The 19,992-nt window shown below is 51.4% G+C and overlaps 1 protein-coding gene across 2 annotated transcripts; it reads left to right on the top strand.

Annotated features, from left to right (window-relative positions):
- The first annotated feature begins 704 nt into the window (after positions 1-704).
- On the top strand, positions 705-19,439 carry PEX5 (peroxisomal biogenesis factor 5). 2 transcript variants are annotated; one of them, XM_075903518.2, is made up of 16 exons: positions 705-889; positions 1,203-1,394; positions 1,829-1,864; positions 2,047-2,179; positions 2,389-2,523; positions 3,945-4,050; positions 11,291-11,381; positions 11,674-11,796; positions 12,180-12,272; positions 12,467-12,586; positions 13,503-13,646; positions 16,324-16,394; positions 16,771-16,974; positions 17,135-17,300; positions 17,556-17,713; positions 18,222-19,439. In XM_075903518.2, the coding sequence occupies exons 2-16, from the start codon at positions 1,245-1,247 to the stop codon at positions 18,421-18,423; spliced, it is 1,932 nt and encodes a 643-aa protein (XP_075759633.1). In that variant the 5' UTR covers positions 705-889; positions 1,203-1,244; the 3' UTR covers positions 18,424-19,439. The 2 variants fall into 2 exon arrangements, with proteins under 2 accessions (XP_075759633.1, XP_075759638.1); XM_075903523.2 differs by lacking the exon at positions 11,674-11,796 and having other exon boundaries at positions 706-889.
- Positions 19,440-19,992: the final 553 nt, after the last annotated feature.

The raw sequence follows: 19,992 nt of genomic DNA, 5'->3' as shown, positions 1-19,992 counted from the left end.
TGCACAAAAAAGCCCCGATCGCGAAAATGGCGATCGGGTTTTGTGGAAAAGCGCGTTTAGATTGGCACGGACGCTTTTCCGCAAAAAGTGCTTTTGCAGAAAAGCGTCTGTGCCAATCTAGATGTTCTTTTCCGAAAATGCTTTTAACGGAAAACTTTTCCGTTAAAAGCATTTCCGGAAAATCATGCCAGTCTAGACCTAGCCATGGTATCTGGTCCTGTAAGAGCATGCAGGGGTGGCCTCTCAAGACACCTAGACCTAGCACTTCACTAACTTCTTGATAATGCTCTGATTTGGCAATTGGCCCTGGCCTATCTTAAGTCTTGACTTCACTAGGAAAGGCAGGCTGGCTTCCCTCACCCTGATCAGCCAGTGTGCTAGAATTACAACTGCCTTGGCTGCATTTGGGTATCTCTCTCTCTCTCTCTGAGATGGTGCGCTGACATATGCTTCCAATCCCCCTTTCTCCCGAGTGGAGACGTGTCCTGAACAGGCGTGGAGCCCCTGGAGTCCCTGTCGGGCGCCTCGCCCTTTCAGAGCGTACTGCTCAGCTCTGCGGCAGGCTAAGCCCTGGCGGGCCCCGGGATGCTCTCTTGGCGGCCTGCTCCTTTAAGAGCCGCCGGAGCGGCGCAGGCGGGTGGGGCACGTCTCGGGCTGCGTGGCCCTTTAAGAGCCCAGTTGTGGCCTTTGAATCCTCGCTCCGGGGGACACTGGGCTACACGCGAGCCCGGCTGGGCTGTTCCCTGGCTCCCCCGGCCGGCGATGCCTCCCCCGCGTCTGCGCCGGGCCGCGGCGAGGAGCGCGGTGCCTGTCTCTTTAAGCGCGCGCCCCGCCCCCTGCTGCTCGGTGCGCGGTGCGGGCTGCGCTGCAGGGGCCGCCGGGGAGCCAGGTAGCGAGGGGGGCGGGCGGGTTGCAGGTGCCCGAGCGCGGGGGGAGAGGAAGAGCCGGGGGGGGGGCGCGAGGCCCCCCCTCTGTCCAGGCCCGTGGCAGCCCCAGCGCTTCCCTCCGGCCGCTCCGCTCGCGCCAGGCTGCGGGCGCTGCCGGGGAAGGGCCTTGGCCATGCCGCCCCTGCCCTCCGCTCGGCCGCCGGGGCTGCGCCCGCTCGGGTGGGCCCCGCAGCTTGCTCACGGGGCAGGTGGGTGCTGAGCGAGCACCGCCCCAGAGCCCTGCGGTCACGTGAGCTTTGTGTTTGTCTCCCCCAGACGGGGTGAGGGTCCTGCGGGTGCAGCGCCCCTGCCCCCACCATGGCCATGAGGGAGCTGGTGGAGCCAGAGTGTGGGGGCTCCAACCCTCTGATGAAGCTGGCTGGCCACTTCACCCAGGACAAGGCCCTGCGGCAGGAGGGTCTGCAGGGTTCCTCGGCCTGGCCGCCTGCAGGTCTTGGGGCAGAGACAGTGAGTACCAGGGCATGGGGTGGAGGGTCCTTTTGCCAGCTCCTGTGAGGTGAATGGATGGGTCCTGGATCAGTGAGGGTCAGGGATGCACTGGGGGGGAGGAGGAGTGAGGGTCTGAGTACAGGGGAGGCTATCAGAGCAGGTGGGAGTGGGGACGCAGGGCCCTATCCCTGTTGTGGAGGCTGCTTGTGGAATCACTAGTTAAAGTAGTAGTAGTGGTGGTGGTGGTGAGGGGATGTATGTCCAGTCACAGCAGAGGTCTGCCCAGAAAGGGGAGATATGGTGGCTGCCTCACCCATAGAGTGGGTATGCCTAGGTGGGATTTTGGTCCTGCTATGTGTGGGGGGTGTCATATCATTCCCATCATAATGGGTGACTGATGCTGTAGGCAAGGTCCCACCGCTGGGGTGATTGTTTGCCTGCTTTTCCCACAGGTCTCCAAACCTTTGGGAGTGGCCTCTGAAGATGAGGTAAGAACAACTGTATTGCTCTCCATATCACCTTTCTCGCTGCCACATTTTCTTGATTCCTCTTCACTCTTTCCATCTCTCATTCTCTGGTTTTTGTCCTCCCTTCTTTTTCTCCTGTTTTCTGTCCCAGAGTCTCTGCTGGGTATTCCCCCTCACCCACTCTCTTTCTCTCTCCCTGACAGCTGGCTGCAGAATTCCTACAAGAACAGAATGCCCCCCTACTCTCCCGTGCCCCACACACCTTTAAAATGGATGATCTGCTGGCTGAGATGCAGGAGATTGAGCAGTCAAGCTTCCGCCAAGCCCCGCAACGAGGTGAGGTGGTGGAGATAGAGTTTGGGGCTTCTGCAACCCCTACCTACACCTCCCCGTGAGGTGGTATGTCTGGAGGGGGACTGAGTTAAAAAGCCTGCTTAGCTAGAGCAAGGGGTGTCTGTAGATTAAGAGACAAGAATTTAATCCTCATGGGGGTGTGGCACTTGGGGCTTGTCACTGAACTCTCCCCCATCTCTTGCTGTCCCTAGCTCCAGGTGTGGCAGCCCTGGCTCTGTCTGAGAACTGGGCCCAGGAATTTCTGGCGACAGGAGATACCACAGCTGATGTCTCTGCAGATTACAATGAAGCTGATTGGTCACAAGAGTTCATTGCAGAGGTGACAGGTGAAGGCTCCTCTTGTGTAGATTGGGTGGTGTGTTCCCTGGTAGTATGTCCTACTCTGTTCTCCCATGTAGGAGCTATCTGTTATGTGAGAGACACTCCAGACAGTGCTCAGGGCACTTTGCACAAGCAGCACGTGCCTCAGTGGGTCACACTGGTACAGTATGCGGGGTGAAATTACTCTGATCTAGAGTCAGCGTTTAAGGCCCGAGGGGACTACCAGATCAGTTAGTCTGAGGTCCTGCACATCACAAGCCACCAGCATCCACGCTAGGGATGTAATAGTGTAGTCGCTTAACTGATAAGCAAAAGCTTATAGGTTAATGCTATAGACCAGTGGTGTGCAACCTTTTTTGATCTGTCACCCCTGTACTGCGGGGGCCACCAACTGCTGGGCCCACCCCCTGGCCGGCTGGATCTAAGCACCACGACCCCCCTGGAAAGACATCTGCGACCCACAGGTTGTGCACCACTGCTATAGACTACATGCATTTCTGGCCCCCCCCCCCCCCCCCCCCCCGCCAGCACATTTTTTAGCAGGTTGGACAGCATCCCAGTTCAGTCCTGGCTTGCACTGGGTCCTGGACCTACTCCTGCTGTGCCTCTGCATTTAAAGTGTATTAGGAGCAGGCAGCCTGTCTCAGTTCTGGCTCGTGCTGAGTCCAGGAGCTCAGACCCCTCCCCCACTGGACAGGGGCTGCCCAGGGACTCTAGAGTAGCTGACTAACTGATAAGAATTCATGAGGTTAATCTACTAATCAAGTAACTGATATTTAACATCCGTAACAATGCCCTTCGACTGAAATAAGAGTGTCCCGAGAGATTTGCACCAGCTGGGGAAGAGAGTTGCCCAAGGCTATACAGCATATAGGTGGTGTGATATGGACTGTAGTCTGCTCCAGATCCCTCCACTTTAACCAACTGAATCCCTACATTAAACTGTTGGGCAGCAGTTAAATAGCTGCTATGCCCCACACCCGAGGGGGCTGCTTTTCACTGATCCGTGCAACCATCCATATTTATTTCTTTCATATACCTGTTGGAGACAGGCATCTAATTAACATTTATGATGATCTTTGACAGGCTCTGAAGAGCTAGAAATTTGCAATGAAGAATTCATTTTCCTGATGCAAACAGCAACCCAGTTTGCTGTTGTCCAAGATTTCCTTTAAAAAGAAAGAAAATTGGTAGTTTGCCTAAAATGAAATCTATCTGCATAGGCTAGTTGAATCGAAAGCTTGTTATATTTCAAAGTAAACAAGCAGAACTAAAGAAACAAATGGCAAAAAGCATCTGTTAATGTTACAATCTGGACTGCAAATCAACTGTAAATTGGAGGCGCTTAAAATTTAAGCTTATCTGAACAGTGTTCTGTTTTTATTTTGTCCCTTACTCTTCTCCCACCACTCAATCTCCTGTACAGACCCTCTGTCGGTATCTCCTGCCAAGTGGGCAGAAGAATACTTGGAGCAGTCAGAGGAGAAACTGTGGCTGGGGGAAACAGAAGATCAGTCACTGGCAGATAAGTGGTGAGTTTCTCTTCATCTATCCTGCACCCACTTCTAATGCCCAGGGACAGTGAGGTGTGAGAGATGACAAAAATCCATTCTGAACTCAGAGCTTCTGAGTCTCAGCCAAGTTCTCAGATCCTTGGTTGAAAAGGAAAGAAGCAGAGACTCCTCCACCCAAAATTGGTGGCTTCCACAACTACATAAATAGGGAGATCTTGGTATCCTAGGCTATGTCTAGACTACATGCCTCTGTCGCCAGAGGCATGTAGATTAGGCTACCAGGCATAGGAAAATGAAGCGGCGATTTAAATAATTGCTGCTTTATTTAAATTTACATGGCTGCCACGCTGAGCTGATCAGCTGTTTGTCGGCTCAGCGCGGTAGCCTGGATGCACGGGTGTCGACATCAAAGGCATCTGTCGACCACCCAGGTAAACCTCATTCCAGGAGGCAAATGCCTCTGATGTCAACACCCGTGCATCCAGGCTACCGCGCTGAGCCGACAAACAGCTGATCGGCTCAGCGTGGCAGCCATGTAAATTTAAATAAAGCGGCAATCATTTAAATCGCCGCTTCATTTTCCTATGCCTGGTAGCCTAATCTACATGCCTCTGGCGACAGAGGCATGTAGAGGCACGTAGTCTAGACATAGCCCTAGAGTTTAAGGCCAGAAAGAACATTATCATGTAGTCTGACCTCTTGCATAACACGAGAATGGAAGGTTAGATTTACAAAGGAACCTAAGTGCCTAACACCCAAATTTAGGTGCCCATGTTTCAGTGTTGGGCTCCACTGTGACCTACACTCCTGCTAGACTCCGTGGGCGCCTAAATTCAGTGTTCAAGTTTTTCAGGGTAAAGGTGCCCTAGGTTCCTAAGTTTCTGTCTTTGGGCATGTGCATAGCTATCTCATAGTTGGCGTTTGGGCACCTAAGTCCCAAAGCAATTAACAAACTTAGCTGGGTGAATATGTATCTTCCCCAAGTCCTGACAGGTTGCCTACTGCATCAGGTTCCATTCAAAAATCTGTCTGGAAACAGTGGTGGTGGCATTTATCCACAGTGGAACAGCAAGAGAGTCTGTTGGAGCCCCACATCAGAATATCCCCAAGAGGTGGGAGGACCCTCTTCTCTCACACTCAAGTGGAGAGAGAGAGGGTTTGAACAGGGAATTGAATCTGGTCTTCCACATCCCAGGGGAGTGTTCTGATCACTGCAACAAAAAAAAGGAAAAAGCTGGGTACCGTTACATTCTCCTCCTCCTCCTCCTCCTCCTCCTCTGGCTGTTTTATGCGCAGTTAGGCAGACAGGCATCTAACTCAGGGGTTTCACGGTTGAGAGAGGGGGGCCCAAAGGGTGACATGCTGCGGAGGTGATTCCACATCTCCCCTGCACTGTGCCTTCTTCTAGAGGCAACAGCGTGAAGTGAGAGGGGCAGGCTGTCTAGAGCTGATATGCATGGGGAGCCAGCTTTCAAGCATCCCATGGAGCAGCCCCTGTCAAAGCTTAGACCCTCTGCAGTGAACAGGGGCTTCTGCTGCGGACCAGCCTCTGTTCACAGGAAGCTCAGAGGGCCCCCCCTTGCCACCCTGCGCTGTATCAGAGGCAGCAGTACGGGGCAGCGGGCACCCAGTCTGCATGGGGAGCTGACTTTTAAACTGGATCCCCTTGCTGGCCAGGAGCATGCTGGCCGCTGGCCCTGCTCATGTGGATTATTGAATAGTTGTGTAACTGAAAGCCAGCCTGTGCAGCTCCTTTCTGGGGCCTTTCCCTTTCTCCCTCTGCATGGGATCTCTTCTCCCCCCACCACCACCCATGGCTCCTGCCAGGGGTCTGGGTCTTTCTTCCTGCTCCTTCCCTCCTGCTCAGGACCCAGTAAGCTGCAGGGAGCAGAAGGCTTCCCTGAGGCCAAAGGGGAGCTGCAGAGACTAGGGTTTCTCTCTGCCTGCAGTCTGGCAGCGGGGAGCTCTCTGCTGGCTGAGAGGGGCACAGGGGGGATGGGGCAGGGACAAGCCCTGCAGTAGTTGTGGGCATATAAGAGTACAGCCATGTATTTCATGTGTGTCTAAGGACATTCCCAGTCGTAGGTTCTTCTGCCTGGGGACTGTGTAATGTGGCCTTATGCAGAGAGACGGGCAGACTGTGAATAAACATGAAGCCCACAGCTGCTAAGTTTCAGATCAGACTTTGTGGGGCCACTGGATGATCAAGATACAAAGGATCACTCAAGGACAATAAGGTGGCTGTGGAGAAGCTAATCAAATTCTTTGCATCAGTTTTCATGGCTGCAAATGTGAAAGATTCCCAAACCTGTGCTCTTCTTTTTAGGTGACAAATCTGAGGAACTGTCCCTGATTGAGGTGTCATTAGAGGGGGTTTTGGAACAAATTGATAAACTAAACAGCAATAAGTTACCAGGACCAGATGGCTTTCACCTAAGAGTTCTGAAGGAACTCAAATGTGACAGTGCAGAACTACAAACTGTAGTCTATAAACTAGTATTTACATCAGATTCTGTACCAAATGACTGGAAGATAGCTAATGTGATGCCAGTTTTTTTTAAAAGGGTTCCAGAGGTGATCCCAGCAATTAGTCTAGTAAGTCCTGACTCTAGTACTAGACAAAATGGTTGAAACTACAGTAAAGAACAAAATTGTCAGGCAAATAGATGAACATAATTTGAAGGGGGAAGAGTCAACATAGTGGTGAGGCAGGGTTTCCTATTACCAAAAATCTACTAGAGTTCTTTGGGGGGGGGGGGGGGGGGGTCAACAAGCATGCAGACAAGGAGGATCCAGTGGATATAGTGTACATAGATTTAGGGATGTAAGCAAGTAGTTGAGTAGCCGACTACTCGACTACCTGATAAGTTTAGGGTTATCAAGTCAACTATTCACTAAGGTGGGAGTGGGGGGGGACAAGAGCCGGTGCTGGGGAGAGCCAGCTTAAGCCAGTCTTCCCCCCGCCCCTCCCAGCACCATCTCTGTGGTGCCACTTGCACTGCCCCCTATGCTGCTGCTGCTATCAGAGGCAGAAGTGGGGGAGTAGGAGAGGCTGCTCTGAGTCAGCCTCTGCCTGCAGTGGTCCCAGGCTCACCATGGGCAGAGGCTGCTCCGGCAGCAGCTCCTGTTTGTGGCAGCTGGGGCTGGCTGCTGCTGACTGAGCAAGTCTGGCTCAGTCCTGGCTCGTGCCAGTCTGGGACTGCTGCAGTACTGCATTGTAAATGTAGTAGGAGCCCAAGCGGCTCTTACTACATTACATTTAAAGTGCAGAACTGCAGTGGGGGTAGCTCCTGAACCGTAAGCTGGGAAAGAGCGCTTTCCCTTATCAACTAATCGTGTTGTCAATATAATTTATATCGCGTACATGATTAGTACATTATCTACCTCTTAACATCCTTACTTTACAAGTCTTTGGTAGTGAGGGACTTTGTCAAAGGCTTTCTGAAAATCTAAGTAAGTTGTCCTGGGATAATAGGGAAGGTCGTGTCATGGTTTGACTGGCTAAAAGATAGAAAACAGAGTAGGAATAAATGGTCAGTTCTCAGAATGGAGAGATGTAAATAGGGGTGTCCCCTAGGAATCCAAACTGGGACTAATCCTATTCAACACATTCATAAATGCTGTGGGAAAAGGGGTAAACTGTGAGGTGGCAAAAGTTGCAGATGATACAAAACTGCTCGAGTTAAGTCCCATTAGACTGGGAAGAACTACAAAAGGATCTCTCAGAACTAGATGACTGAATTTCACCTGCCATTTTGTTGACCGATGTTGATAAATGCAAAATAATGCACAATAAATAAATATGGAGGTATACCCTTCTCATAGAGCTGGAAGAGACCATGAGAGGTCATTGAGTCCAGTCCTTTGCCCTCATGGCAGGACCAAGTACCATCCCTGACAGATTTGCCTCAGATCCCTAAATGGCCCCCTTGAGGATTGAGCTCACAACCCTGGGTTTAGCAGGCCAATGCTCAAACTACTGAGCTATCTGGCCCCCCTCAAATGGAAAATATCATCCCAACTATATCTATAAAAATAGTGTGTTCTAAATACCTGTTAGCTCTCAAAAGAGAGATCTTAGAGTCATTGTGGATAGTTCTCAGAAAACATCCACTCAACATGCAGCGGCAGTCAAAAGAGCAAACAGAATGGTGGGAATCATTAAGAAAGGAATATGTGTAATCTGAGGAAAATATCATATTGCCTCTATAAAAATGTGAGAACCATAGATTTGGAATACTGTGTGCAGATGTGGTCATCCTATCAAAGATACATTAGAATTGGAAAAAATTCAGAAAAGGGCCAAAAAAAAGAGAGAGTAACAGCTTCGATATGAGGTGATATTAATAAGACTGGGACTTGTCATCTTGGAAAAGAGACCACTTCAAGTGAGAGATAATTGGGTCCATAAAATCATGAGTGTTGGAGAGAAAGTAGATGAAGTGCAATTTACTCATAACACAATAACTAGGGATCATTCAATGAAATTAAGAGACAATAGATTTAAAACAAAATCATTTCTTCACACAGTCAGTTTGTGGAACTCCTTGCCAGAGGAAGTTGTGAAGGTCTAGATTATAACTAGTTTAAACAAATAAGTAGATACATTCATGGAAGGTAGGTCCATCAATATTGGCGATTAGCCAGGATGGGTAGGAATGGAGTCCCCAGCCTTTGAACGCCAGAAGCTGGGAATGGGCGACAGGAGGGATCACATTATTACCTGCTCCATTCATTCCCTTTGGATTTTCAGTGTTCCATCTAAGATTCTCCATCCGTGAACAGAGTGTGCTTTGCTTGTGCACTAATAGTGATGTCATGTGCGCTTGTTTGGATGTGTGCCACTGTGGCACCCACTGGTTACTAACCAAAAAAAAAAGTGTGTATCATTTAAATTGTTATGGAAGAAATAATACTAAAACAAGGAATAATTAACAAGGTTCATGACCCTGCACCCACCCAGCTTGGCACCCAGTCTCACTCCCACCGTCCCTGCATCCATGGTCTCCACAATTCCTGCACCCCTATCCTGTGCACCCATTACCATTAACCCTGTATTGTGTCCCCTTTACCCCTAACTTCTGCACAGTGCTCCCTTCATTCCAACACCCACCCTGCACTTCCAGCATGTCCTGACACGCTGCCCCCTGCCCACTACCTTCCACCTCCTTTGCCCAGCAGCACCATTGCTCAGTTGCCCCTCACCCTCTGGCTGTGGTGCCCTGAGCATGGGCCCAGTTTGCTCTGCCCTAAAGCCGGCCCTGCAACAGAGCAGCCCTGCTGGGTGGTGGCTGCCGGAACTGGGGCTGCAGTGAGGCTTCTTCACTAAGGACATAAATTATTCCAACACCACTGTGCCTTTCTTGTTGTATTGCAATGAGACAGGATTGTAAAAACACACTGAAATGAATTGTGAAATTACACCAAAGGGCAATTTAACAATTTTTGTGTGGAAGCAATTAAAACTGAGACTGGATATCCCCTAAAGCAGAACTTGCATCTGGTCAATATTGCACAACTTTTTTTTAACACAACTTTTTTATAGGAACCCAAACACTATCTCCAGAGTGAGTTCTAAATGTGTTTCCTTTCTTTTATCTGTATACGTAAAGAGACAGTACTGACTCATTTTGTGAACAGGATGAGGAATTTGAGCAGAGAAGGATCAGAATTTAAATTGCACCATTTTGAGGTTTGCCCATCATAAACAGTAAGCAGGAACTATAGTGTGTTGGACTAAAAATAATTGCACTGGAGAAAAAACGGTTAGATGGCATGTGAGACATATGAATACGAACATCACCTGGCTCAGTCTTGCAGAGAGTTTTAACTAGTTAGACTAGGGAGGTAATATAGCTGTTATGCTAATATACAGTATAACTATTAAAGTTGCCCTTCTATTGTTTTCTTTGTCTGGAAGCATGAGCATTGGATTCTAATTGTGAAGATGCTGATCATGCTGCTTGCTTACTTCAAGTTCTGATTTTCATTAGGTTTGTGAAAGGAATTTTTGGTTTTCAAGTTGAGCAGGTCTCATGTTATTGTGAGATTCAAAAGTTTAATACCCCTAATCAGCAAACTACTTAAGCACATGCTTAACTTCATGCATAAGCAGTGCTGCTGACATCATATGTGAGTAAAATTAAGCCCAGATCTATTTTTCAGGATCAGTGGCAAAACACTGGTAGCTGAAACATGTCTTCAAAAACGTAGTAAAGCAACTAACAATCCTCAAGTGGTCCTTAGAAGCCCTTCACATATATTGAAAGTTTTATATTTATAAGATTTTAAAATGAACTCTCAAAACTTTTCTCAGAGCACTTTTCTTCTCTCCGAACTCCTCAACTAAGCAGTTTTTTTCCCAGTGTAACACGCACATTAAGTTTCAGTAGGGAAAATGTAATGATCATAATACAGTTTCTTAAAACCTGACTTTTATGTTGTCAGTTGCAATAAAATGTAAGTTCCAAATCAAGAAACTAGCTCTAAAAATGTGAGGAAAATGTACAGCAGAATCAATATTATTAAGAGTGAAACGGACTATACCAAAGGCAATCAAATCTCTCAGGATACAAGGAAAAATATTGTACAATTTTAATAAAGTACCCTCATTTTATCACTTGGTAAAATGGTAGAATATTAATGTCACTGGAATAGCATTGCTTTCACCCAAGGAACACTTTACCACTTGAGCTATTATAAGAATCTGATTAGATTTGCATCAGTTGAACAATATATCTGATTAATTCATATGCTACCTCATTATTTTTATACATGCTTTCCACGTTGTAAACCACTTGTATGCTGATTTCCCCCCTCTGGTATCATTATTTAGACACTTACCAATTGTTCTTAGTCTTCAGGCTGCTCCATTTTAGAACACAAAGCTCTATTTTCCTGCCTTTTTAATATACTATTACAAAAGGAAACTTGAAAACATTTCTATTCTGCCAAGGATGCCTCTGTGCTGTCTGCTTCCCAGTTCTCCCATGAAAAGTGGAGCTGCCGGCACAGCCACCACTTGCCACGTGGTCTGCAGCGCCTGCTCTGGGGAAGGGCTGAAGCTAGGGCCAGGGCCACGTGGTGGGTGCCCTGCTGCTCCTGCGTGGCTCTGCTGAAGATGTGGGCAGGCCTCAAATTCTTGGTGCACACACCATAGAGGGAACTTTGTTGGCTGCTGTCAGTAGACAGGGTTCTGGGCTCGATGGACCTTTGGTCTGACCCAGTGTGGCCGTTCTTATCTCTCTCTGGTTGATAGGTACGAAGAATATCAACCTGAGGATGATCTTAAGAAGACTGCCAGTGATTTCCTTTCTAAAGTGGATGACCCCAAACTCAACAACTCTGAGGTGAGAAATGCCATGAAGCCTCACCAAGGTGTGTGGGGGCGACCTCCTGCCATTCTGCATCTCCCTCCTTTCTCCTTTGAGTTCCAAGGGGTGAGCCCTACATCCCCCAAGCTCATGTCTTCCACCACACAACCCTGGTGAAACTGGCATATTTTATTCCCTTTCCCTTCTGGGTCTGTTGATTCTGAGAGCCCAGATCTGGTTAGCTTATAGGGCGGGGTATGTGTGAATGGGCAGCTGAGTAGGGGTTATTGGTGAAGGTCTCTTCCCACATTTCATTTCTTTGCCACAGTTCCTAAAGTTTGTTCGCCAGATCGGAGACGGGAGGGTGTCGATCGAGGCTAATCAGGTGACCCTGACCCCCAGAGACCAGGATCAGGCAGAGCAGTGGGCATCTGAGTTTATACAGCAGCAGGTAGGACCTGAGCCCTAGCTGCTCACAGATGTGCAAACTTCCTTGCAGTGCTGCCCAGCCTGTGGGAGGGAGAGGACAACAGGAGGGTGAACTTTCTCTCAGCTGTGCCCTGTTAATACACAGCCATGGGTGGCATGGGGCTCCAGGAGCATGAGCTTCTCCAAAGCTGTGCCTAGCCAGGTGCAGGGATGGCCTCTGGCAATGTGAACCTTTTCATGGTGATGTCTTGGCAGGTGGGAGAATCCAGAATGTGTCTGCTTCATTGCAGTATCTTGCAGAGAGTGAGGGGGTCTTACAGCACCTCCTGCTGGCGGGAGATATGCATAGCATTGCTTTTAATTCTTGCAATTTCAAGGTGCTCCCTTTTATTTCCTTCTCTCTAGGGAGCGTCTGATGCATGGGTGGATCAGTTTACCCGAACTGGGAACGTGCCAGCTCTGGATACAGAATTTGAGCAGGCCAAGACTGCTGTTGAGGTAAAACCAGAGAGGAGAGGTTGGGATGTGAAGGGTGCTATAGGGCCCCAGAACTGGCTGAGCCCCCTTTTCGTGCCATGTAGGGGAGAAATGAACAGGGAGGCTCAGAGCCCTAAAGGAGAAATCTCCAAGGAATGTGCAGGGGGAGATCAACGGGGTGCTAGCCTTTAACCCCCTCCTCTTCCTCTCTTCAGTCAGATGTGGATTTCTGGGATAGGCTGCAGGCAGAGTGGGAGGAGATGGCCAAGCGGGATGCAGAGGCTCACCCCTGGCTCTCCGATTATGAGGACCTCAGTACCTCCTCTTATGACAAGGTAATGGGATGGCAGCAAATGTGAGTCCTAGTGCTGTGCTGGGCCACTCTGAGAGCTCTCAAAATCCCTTCTCCCAGGCTGGGAACTGAGAGGCCTGCTGGAAGGTCTCTGTGCTGCTGGGATATCCTCTTAGCCTCACAGCCCTGGCGGTGCTCAGGATAGCCAGCCTGTCCGGGCAGCGGTGGGGCTCTGCTGAGAGTCTCTGTCAAGACTTCTGACCAGAGGTCAGACTGACAAGAACCACAGTGTATTTTTTTCGAAGCCCCGCCCACTGCTGAAAATGCAAACCAGCAGTTAATTGTGGTGCCCTCCCAACCAGGCCATTGCTTTCTGTGTCCCCTGTCTTGATGGAGACCAATGTTCCCTCTTTTTTTTCCATCCATGTATGGAATATATTTGATGCGCACTAAGGTCTGTGCGGCTGTTCACCAATAGTAGCAATAGATGCTACTGGCTGTGGGCACGCTGCTAATCAGCTGGGCAGCATTTGAAGCTCTCTTCTGGGTGGTTCCCCTCGCACTGAGCTTACAGGGAACACTGATGGAGACTCCCTAATTTTGGTAAATGTTCACACACAACCCTGTGCAACTGATGCAACTGATGCATCTCTTTGCAGGCTGCAGGGGTGGGCGGGGCACCAGAATTTGCGGATCTGCCACACCCGAATGAGGGGGTAGCAGCTGCTGTGCCCTAGACCGCTGTGACTTGGCCACTCCACCCCTGTGCTCTCTAGAAGAAGTGCCAGGTGCTGAGGAACCAACTCTGTCAGCCCTGGCAGGAGCTGGCGATTGGAGCAGAGAGGGGTGGGTAGAGATGGCTTGGGGCTTGCAGAAGTGTTGATATGGCACGTGGGCACACACCAGCCATTTCTGAACCCTGCCCAGAGTGGTAACCCTTGGCTTGCTGTCTCTGGTAGGGTTACCACTTTGAGGAGGACAATCCCATGAGGGATCATCCACAGGCATTTGAAGAGGGGCTGAAGTGCCTGGAGAAAGGCGACCTCCCCAATGCTGTCCTGCTCTTTGAGGCTGCTGTGCAGCAGAACCCTGACCACATGGAGGTGAGCGAAGCAAGAAAAGCAGGTCTGCTCCAGGTATCCTGCCACTCGCAGCCGGGCCCAGCTCCCTAAGCAAGGTCAGGCGGGGTCGGTCTAGGAGGGGGGTGACCCCGTTGTCACTGTTTCAAAGCAACTGATCTTGTATCCTCCCATCCGTGTCCCACTCCAGGTGGGCTCTGCCTGATCTCAGGTTTCTAGCCTTCACCTGCTCTTTTCTAACTGCACTGTTCCCTACTAGACACTGATCTCCCTGCAAGGCAGTCTGCTTCCTGGCCAGTGCCTCTGCATTGCTGCCTCCCCAAGCACAGCAGTGTTTCACCTGTGATCACATAGCGCTTCCAAAGCAAAATGCACCTGTTCCAGGGCAAAAGAGTTAGAGAAAACACAATAACATTTCTTATCTGCTTGCTAAGCACATTGCCCACCTTCCACCAGGGGAGTCTGGTAGAGTTAGGCCATTTCACAAGGCTTGGCCTCACTTGGCATGAAGGCCCTGCTCATTTGTTGAGTCCAGATGGAGGCCACGAATCTTGTTAAACTTTGCCTTTTATGCCAGAAGCCTCTGATTTGTCACTCAGTCTCTGGCAGGCACAGCTTGTACTGGTGCGTGACAACCTCCCTCGGGGGCAGTGCTTCTCGGGGGATGTTCACGTTCTCCAGGGCAGTCACCCCAGCTCCTCAGGAGCTAAATGGGCTGGGAGAGGGGGAGGGGAGAGGACTAGCCTGCCCCTGTGGGGCAGAACTTGATCTTAATGAGGACTTCCATGAACATAATACAAGGCCCCCGCCCAGAGATACGGCCTGGGTTGCACTGTCCCCTATTCCAGTGCTGGGGAGCTATGCTGCAGAGGGTGGTGTGGCTGACCCCAGTTGTCTGGTGTATAACTCTGGCTATGTACTTTTACGGGAATCCCAGGGGCTCACTGAGAAGGTGCTTAGACTGTGTGCACCTGGCCTGATCTATGGTGCAGATCACCCGACCCGGAGCAGGTTAGAATTTGGGGATGTAATCTCTAGGGTAGCTGTGTGCCTCGCTGTGTGAGCCGCTGAAGTCCTTTCCATGGTGGCATTGGACTCATGAGGCTGGTTATGCTTCGTGTTGTCAACAGCCACACGCATGCTGATTTTTTTTTTTTTTTTTTAAAGCAAGCTGGGGACTTGATAGCTGTGGGGGTCGATCGTAGGTGTCTGGTTCAGCACAGCGGGCCTCATGCCTGATTTGGACTAGAGTTTGGGTAATTGGAGAGCTTACCCTGGCAGATCATCCTCTTCTGTGGCTTGAGGGCAGGGCAGAGTGAAGGATGAGCTCTGACAATCTGCTTGTCGTCAGTGGAACTGGAAGACCTGAGGATAATGAGCACGCCACTCCACCAGTGTGTGATTGGACTATGGGCTCTTGGCCTTGCCAGTGGCCATGTGGCCTCTGAGGCACCTGCCTCCTTGGCTTTCTCCTCGTGAGTTGCCAAGGCTTAGACTTGGGAGGGCCAGTGACAGAGTGAGAGGCAATGTTGCTGGGATAGCAGCGTGGAAGTCTGGGGCCCATTCTGCATGGCATGCTACAGCTGTGCAGGGCAAGGAGAGATGCTTTGCCTTCATCCTAGCATCTGCAAAGCCCTGGCAGGAGGCAGATCTGAGCCCTGCTGTGAGGATGAAACTGAGATGCGGGTGAAACTCTGCTACCCTGGCGACAGGGCAGTGCTCTGCAGAGACACCTGTTCAGTCAGCTCTGCTAGAGTCTCCCTGCTGGGGGGAGACTTGCCCTGGAGGGATGTGGATACTTGGTCATCTCCTGTGCTGCCTTGAGCGAGCCATTAACAAGTGGCCGGGTCAATTGCTGGTGGAGATTAATATTTCCTGCTCAAGGGGACTTTTGTATGGCTCATGCTTGCCACTTCAGACCTGCAGTCCAGCCAGCTGTCAGCAAGGAACAAACTTTCCGTTTCTGGGTGAGACAGTGGTGCATGCTGTGGGTGGAGGGTGACACAGCTCATAATAGATAGTTGATTTAAACCTCTTTAAGCCTAGTCAGTCGGGGCAGCAAGGAGGTTATGCTGGCTACGTGAATAGGTGGTCTGGTGATGAATGAAGGTCAAATCCATGTCAATGCTACTACATTTAGATCCATCTGCTGTCTGAGTACTGTTGATCGTGTCATGAGTCTCCTGTGGACCACGGCAGGTTGCTCATAACTGAGTCTTATCTCTTAGCATTCCTACTCCAAAATCCTGTCCAGTGGGCTGTGCTATCTATCTGAAGTCCTCAGTGGCCTGCAACATGTTTCTTTCTTCCTCACCCTGTAGCATAGTCCTGGCTGTGATGCATGGAGGTGCTAAAGCTAGAGCACCCGGATTTAGCAGAGAGGAGACCGCTGGTAGCATGGGGTATTTGTGTGTTGGGGGGGGGGGGAATGGATGAACTCGCTGCCCCTCCTTGTGTCCATGAGCCCAAACCTGATTTCCAGGATGCATCGCAGAGCCCATCTGTTTTCCTGGGGAGTGTGGGAGAAGTGGTGGCTCCTGAGGGGGTGGTTAACACAAGCTCTGTGGTGTGGGTTGAGGCTGCTGACTTGAGTACATCTATTTTTAATCCCCAGAAAAGGGGCTGAGGGTACAAAATGGTCTCTCATTCGTACTCTTGCTCTAAAGTAGTATAAATAAACTTGTCTCTGTTTCTGTGTCAGGCCTGGCAGTACCTGGGAACCACCCAAGCAGAGAATGAACAAGAGCTGTCTGCAATCAGTGCCCTCCGGCGGTGAGTAACTCCTAAAGAGGGGATCTAAAGCAGGACTCCTGGGTTCTGCTCATGGCTCCCCAAGGGACGGCTTGCTGGCCACTCATGAAATGCCTCATGTTGGTTGCCCTGCTTAAAGGCTGAACAAAGCTCCAGTGCTTTTTTACCTGCATCAAAAGCAAACTTGTAAGGATGGGTTCCCTGTGGCCTGTTGGCTGCTGTGGAGAGCTGTTTTCTGACCCAGGCCAGGGCTCCTGCCCCCTCATGGGTCCTTCATCAACTTGCCTGGATACTGGAGTTTGCTGTTCGTTGTCACGAGCTCTTAAAGAGCCATTAAAGCTGCATATCCTTGTCTCCCACAATGTGCATGCCATTTGCTCTCCCCTCTCCCCTGCAGGTGCCTGGAGCTGCAGCCAGGGAACCTGACTGCACTCATGGCTTTGGCTGTCAGCTTCACCAACGAGTCTCTACAGAAGCAGGCATGTGAGACCCTGCGGGACTGGCTGCGCCACAAGCCGGCCTACGCCCACCTGGTGGGGAAGGAGCTGGAAGGGAGCCACTTGGGGCCCTCCAAGCGCATCCTGGGCTCCTTACTGTCTGAGTGAGTCTGGGGATGGGACGGGACACGGGAGGTGCAGAATACCCCAGTTCAGCTTGTGGTCTTGTAGCTGGATGCACTAGAGTGAGGATGACCCCAGAGAGGGCTGGGGGGAGACTTGCACCCATCAGCAGGTGAGTTCCCTTGTTCTCTCCCTCCCCAGCTCCCTCTTCATGGAAGTGAAGGACCTGTTCCTGGCAGCCGTGCGCAGTGACCCCTCGGCCGTGGATCCTGACGTGCAGTGCGGCCTGGGTGTCCTCTTTAACCTGAGCGGCGAGTATGAGAAGGCCGTGGACTGCTTCAGCTCTGCGCTGAGCGTGCGCCCCAACGTAAGGGACAGAGTGCAGTTCGGGGCAGGGGTTGGGCTAACTTAGGATTGTGTGTAGGGGGAGGTGGGGCTGGGATCTGCCCTGGGGGGTTGTAGGCTGAGCCTAGGAAGTGGGTTGGGCTGAAGGGACTGGGGAAGAGTCAGGGAGAGTGGATGGAAGCTTATGGGACGTGAGGAGGGCTATGAAGCACAGGCCCATTGGGATGTAAGATGCCTGATGCCTCCATCACTTGCTTCCTGCCACACCCCCTTCCAGGATCACCTGCTGTGGAACAAGCTGGGTGCCACGCTGGCCAATGGGAATCGCAGCGAGGAGGCTGTGGCTGCCTATCGCCGGGCACTGGAGCTGCAGCCAGGCTACATCCGCTCCCGCTACAACCTGGGCATCAGCTGCATCAATCTGGGGGCGCATCGGTGAGTGGGAACGAGGGGGGAGCAAGGTCTGCTATGAGCAGAGCATCAGTGGGAGCCTGTCAGTGTGTTGTGGGGAGGAGAGGAAGGGAGCGAGTGGCTGTTGGTGGAGGTTTGCCACTTGGGTGCAGGATACTCTGCTTAACCCTGGCAAAGAGGGAGCAGAGCGTGTCTGCCTGCCCCAGGTGCAGCGTGCCAGCCGATGTGACCCCCACCCTCTTGGCTCCCAATATCAAAGGGAGGGAGCATCTCAGAAGCACGGGAAGGCTTTTGTTGCCTTCCAACATGTGCCTGGAGGTGGGGCTGTCGAGCCACGTCCGTCACAGCTTGGACCCTGGCCTGTGATGCAGTGTGTGAGGAGCAGGGGTAGGAGGAATGGCGGGAGGAAATGTGGGAAGGTGATTATTGAGCTGTTCAGAGAGGGAATCTAGTGGGTCCTTCCTTCCCCCCTCCTGGCTGTTCCCTGCCTATCTGTGACTGTTTCTGTCTCCCTCCCTGGTCATGCTGGCAGCGAGGCAGTGGAGCACTTCCTGGAGGCCCTGCACATGCAGCAGAAGAGCCGGGGCCCACGGGGCCAGCAGGGCGCCATGTCTGACAACATCTGGAGCACCCTGCGCATGGCCCTCTCCATGCTGGGCCAGAGTGATCTGTATCAGGCAGCCGATACGCGGGACCTTCCCACCCTGCTCCAGGCCTTTGGCCTCCAGCAGTGACTCCTGGATGGGCTCCCTTGCGAGTGCGGGGAGGGCCCAGATCAGCAGTCGTGTTCCACACGCCCCTTTTGAAAAACAAACGTGTATGGGGGTTGCTGCACGTCTCCTCTTCAGATCTGCCCTTCGGTTGCGGTTGCTGGGGGCAGACCCCTGGCTGCTTATTCTGTAGGCGCTCCCGTGGCACAGTGTGACTTCTCTCACCCACCTCTGGCGGCCTGCGCATCTGTGAGCAGCACATATGCCCCCCCCCCCCGCCACTGGATGCTGACTCTGCGCAGCAACATGAGCTGCTGGCATGGGGGAGCAAGTCCTGCGGGATGGAAGGGAAGGGGAAATAGAAACGCACCAGGGCCACTCCTTACAAGATAAAACCACAAGCTTGCACTTGTGACCCTGCCCCTTAGCAGCACCTGTTGCTTACGGGCCGCCCTGCCAGCACAGTGCTGTACAGCTGAGACTGCCTGCATAAGTGGGTGTGGATGTGAGATTGCGTTCAAGTGCTGCGTTGCCCAGCCAACCTGCTTGTGGGAGCCGAGTGCCTGGGCTGCTAACCCTAGGTCTCTTCCGGCTCAGCATGCAGGCCCACACCGCCATGGGTGGCTGGATCACTTCGAGGCCTATAGATATTTTTCTCACCTCTTCCAGGTGCTAGTAACTTTGCAGTGCAGTGTCCTGGTGCGGTACGTCTCTCACTGGGCCCCAACTCTGGGAGGTGGGAGGAGGCTCTGAGACAGCAGTGAGGAGAGGAGTCCCTGAGGCTGAGTTTGGAGGCTCACCCTGGAACTAGGATGAAGCTGGCTAAATATAAAGCACCTTGGCTTGAAGGCAACAACTTTTACTTGATCATCCATCATTGTAGAATAAATTGGGGATTATTTTCTGTGCAGATAAGTCCCCCTAGCCTGTAACTGAATCTTGTGAATTATAAATACCTGTATATGATTTGAGGGAAAAAATTTTAATTGTAAAATATTTTGTATAATTGACGGGGGGAAGAATAAACACATCAAACTGTTGTAGTGTCTGGCTGTGTGTGTGTTGGAGGGATGTACGAGCCATCGGGTGCGGAGGCCCTGGTGGAATTTGAGAGGATTCTACCCCTGCTCTGGGGTGGTTCAGCTCCCACAAAAAGGATGTTTATGGGAGAGGAGAGGTGTAACTTTCGAGTGTTGCTATAGATCTGTCTGTGAGTCTCTTTCCCCCTCCACCCTCCCCAACTCTGCATGTTCATGGAACTGTAAGGCCATCTAGCTCCCCACCACATGGAGTTCTGATGGCAGATAAAGGCTACAATAGTCAGCGGCAGTCTCAGCTGGGTTCTCCCACAGAGTCGGGGTGGTAGCCTGGCATCCCCCTGGAGTACTTAGCTTGGGGCATGTGGCTGGGTGGGTGGGTGGGGGAGTTGGCTGGCTGAGCCCTGATGGGGTGGCTTTGCTGGAGCTCTCCAGAGCAGTTGTCTTGCTGTTTACACTCTCTTGAGGAACTGCCCCATTCACACCTCTCGGAGCTAGTGATTCAGGCACTCCAGGGATGTCCCTGCAAACGTTCTGCTCAGGCCATGTTTTCCAG

The sequence above is a fragment of the Pelodiscus sinensis genome, chromosome 1 (genome assembly GCF_052426305.1).
Source record: "Pelodiscus sinensis isolate ZL-2025 chromosome 1, ASM5242630v1, whole genome shotgun sequence".
In the NCBI taxonomy this organism is placed as follows: Eukaryota; Metazoa; Chordata; order Testudines; family Trionychidae; genus Pelodiscus; species Pelodiscus sinensis.
Note: the sequence above shows the minus strand (reverse complement) of the source record. Positions and strands in the feature narration are given on the sequence as shown.

Coding starts and splice junctions, on each gene's coding strand:
- PEX5 (XM_075903518.2), top strand. CDS start 1,245: ATGGCCATGAGGGAGCTGGTGGAGCCAGAGTGTGGGGGCTCCAACCCT. Junction 2,524..3,944: donor GTTCATTGCAGAGGTGACAG/GTGAAGGCTCCT, acceptor TCTCCTGTACAG/ACCCTCTGTCGGTATCTCCT. Junction 13,647..16,323: donor AGAACCCTGACCACATGGAG/GTGAGCGAAGCA, acceptor TTTCTGTGTCAG/GCCTGGCAGTACCTGGGAAC.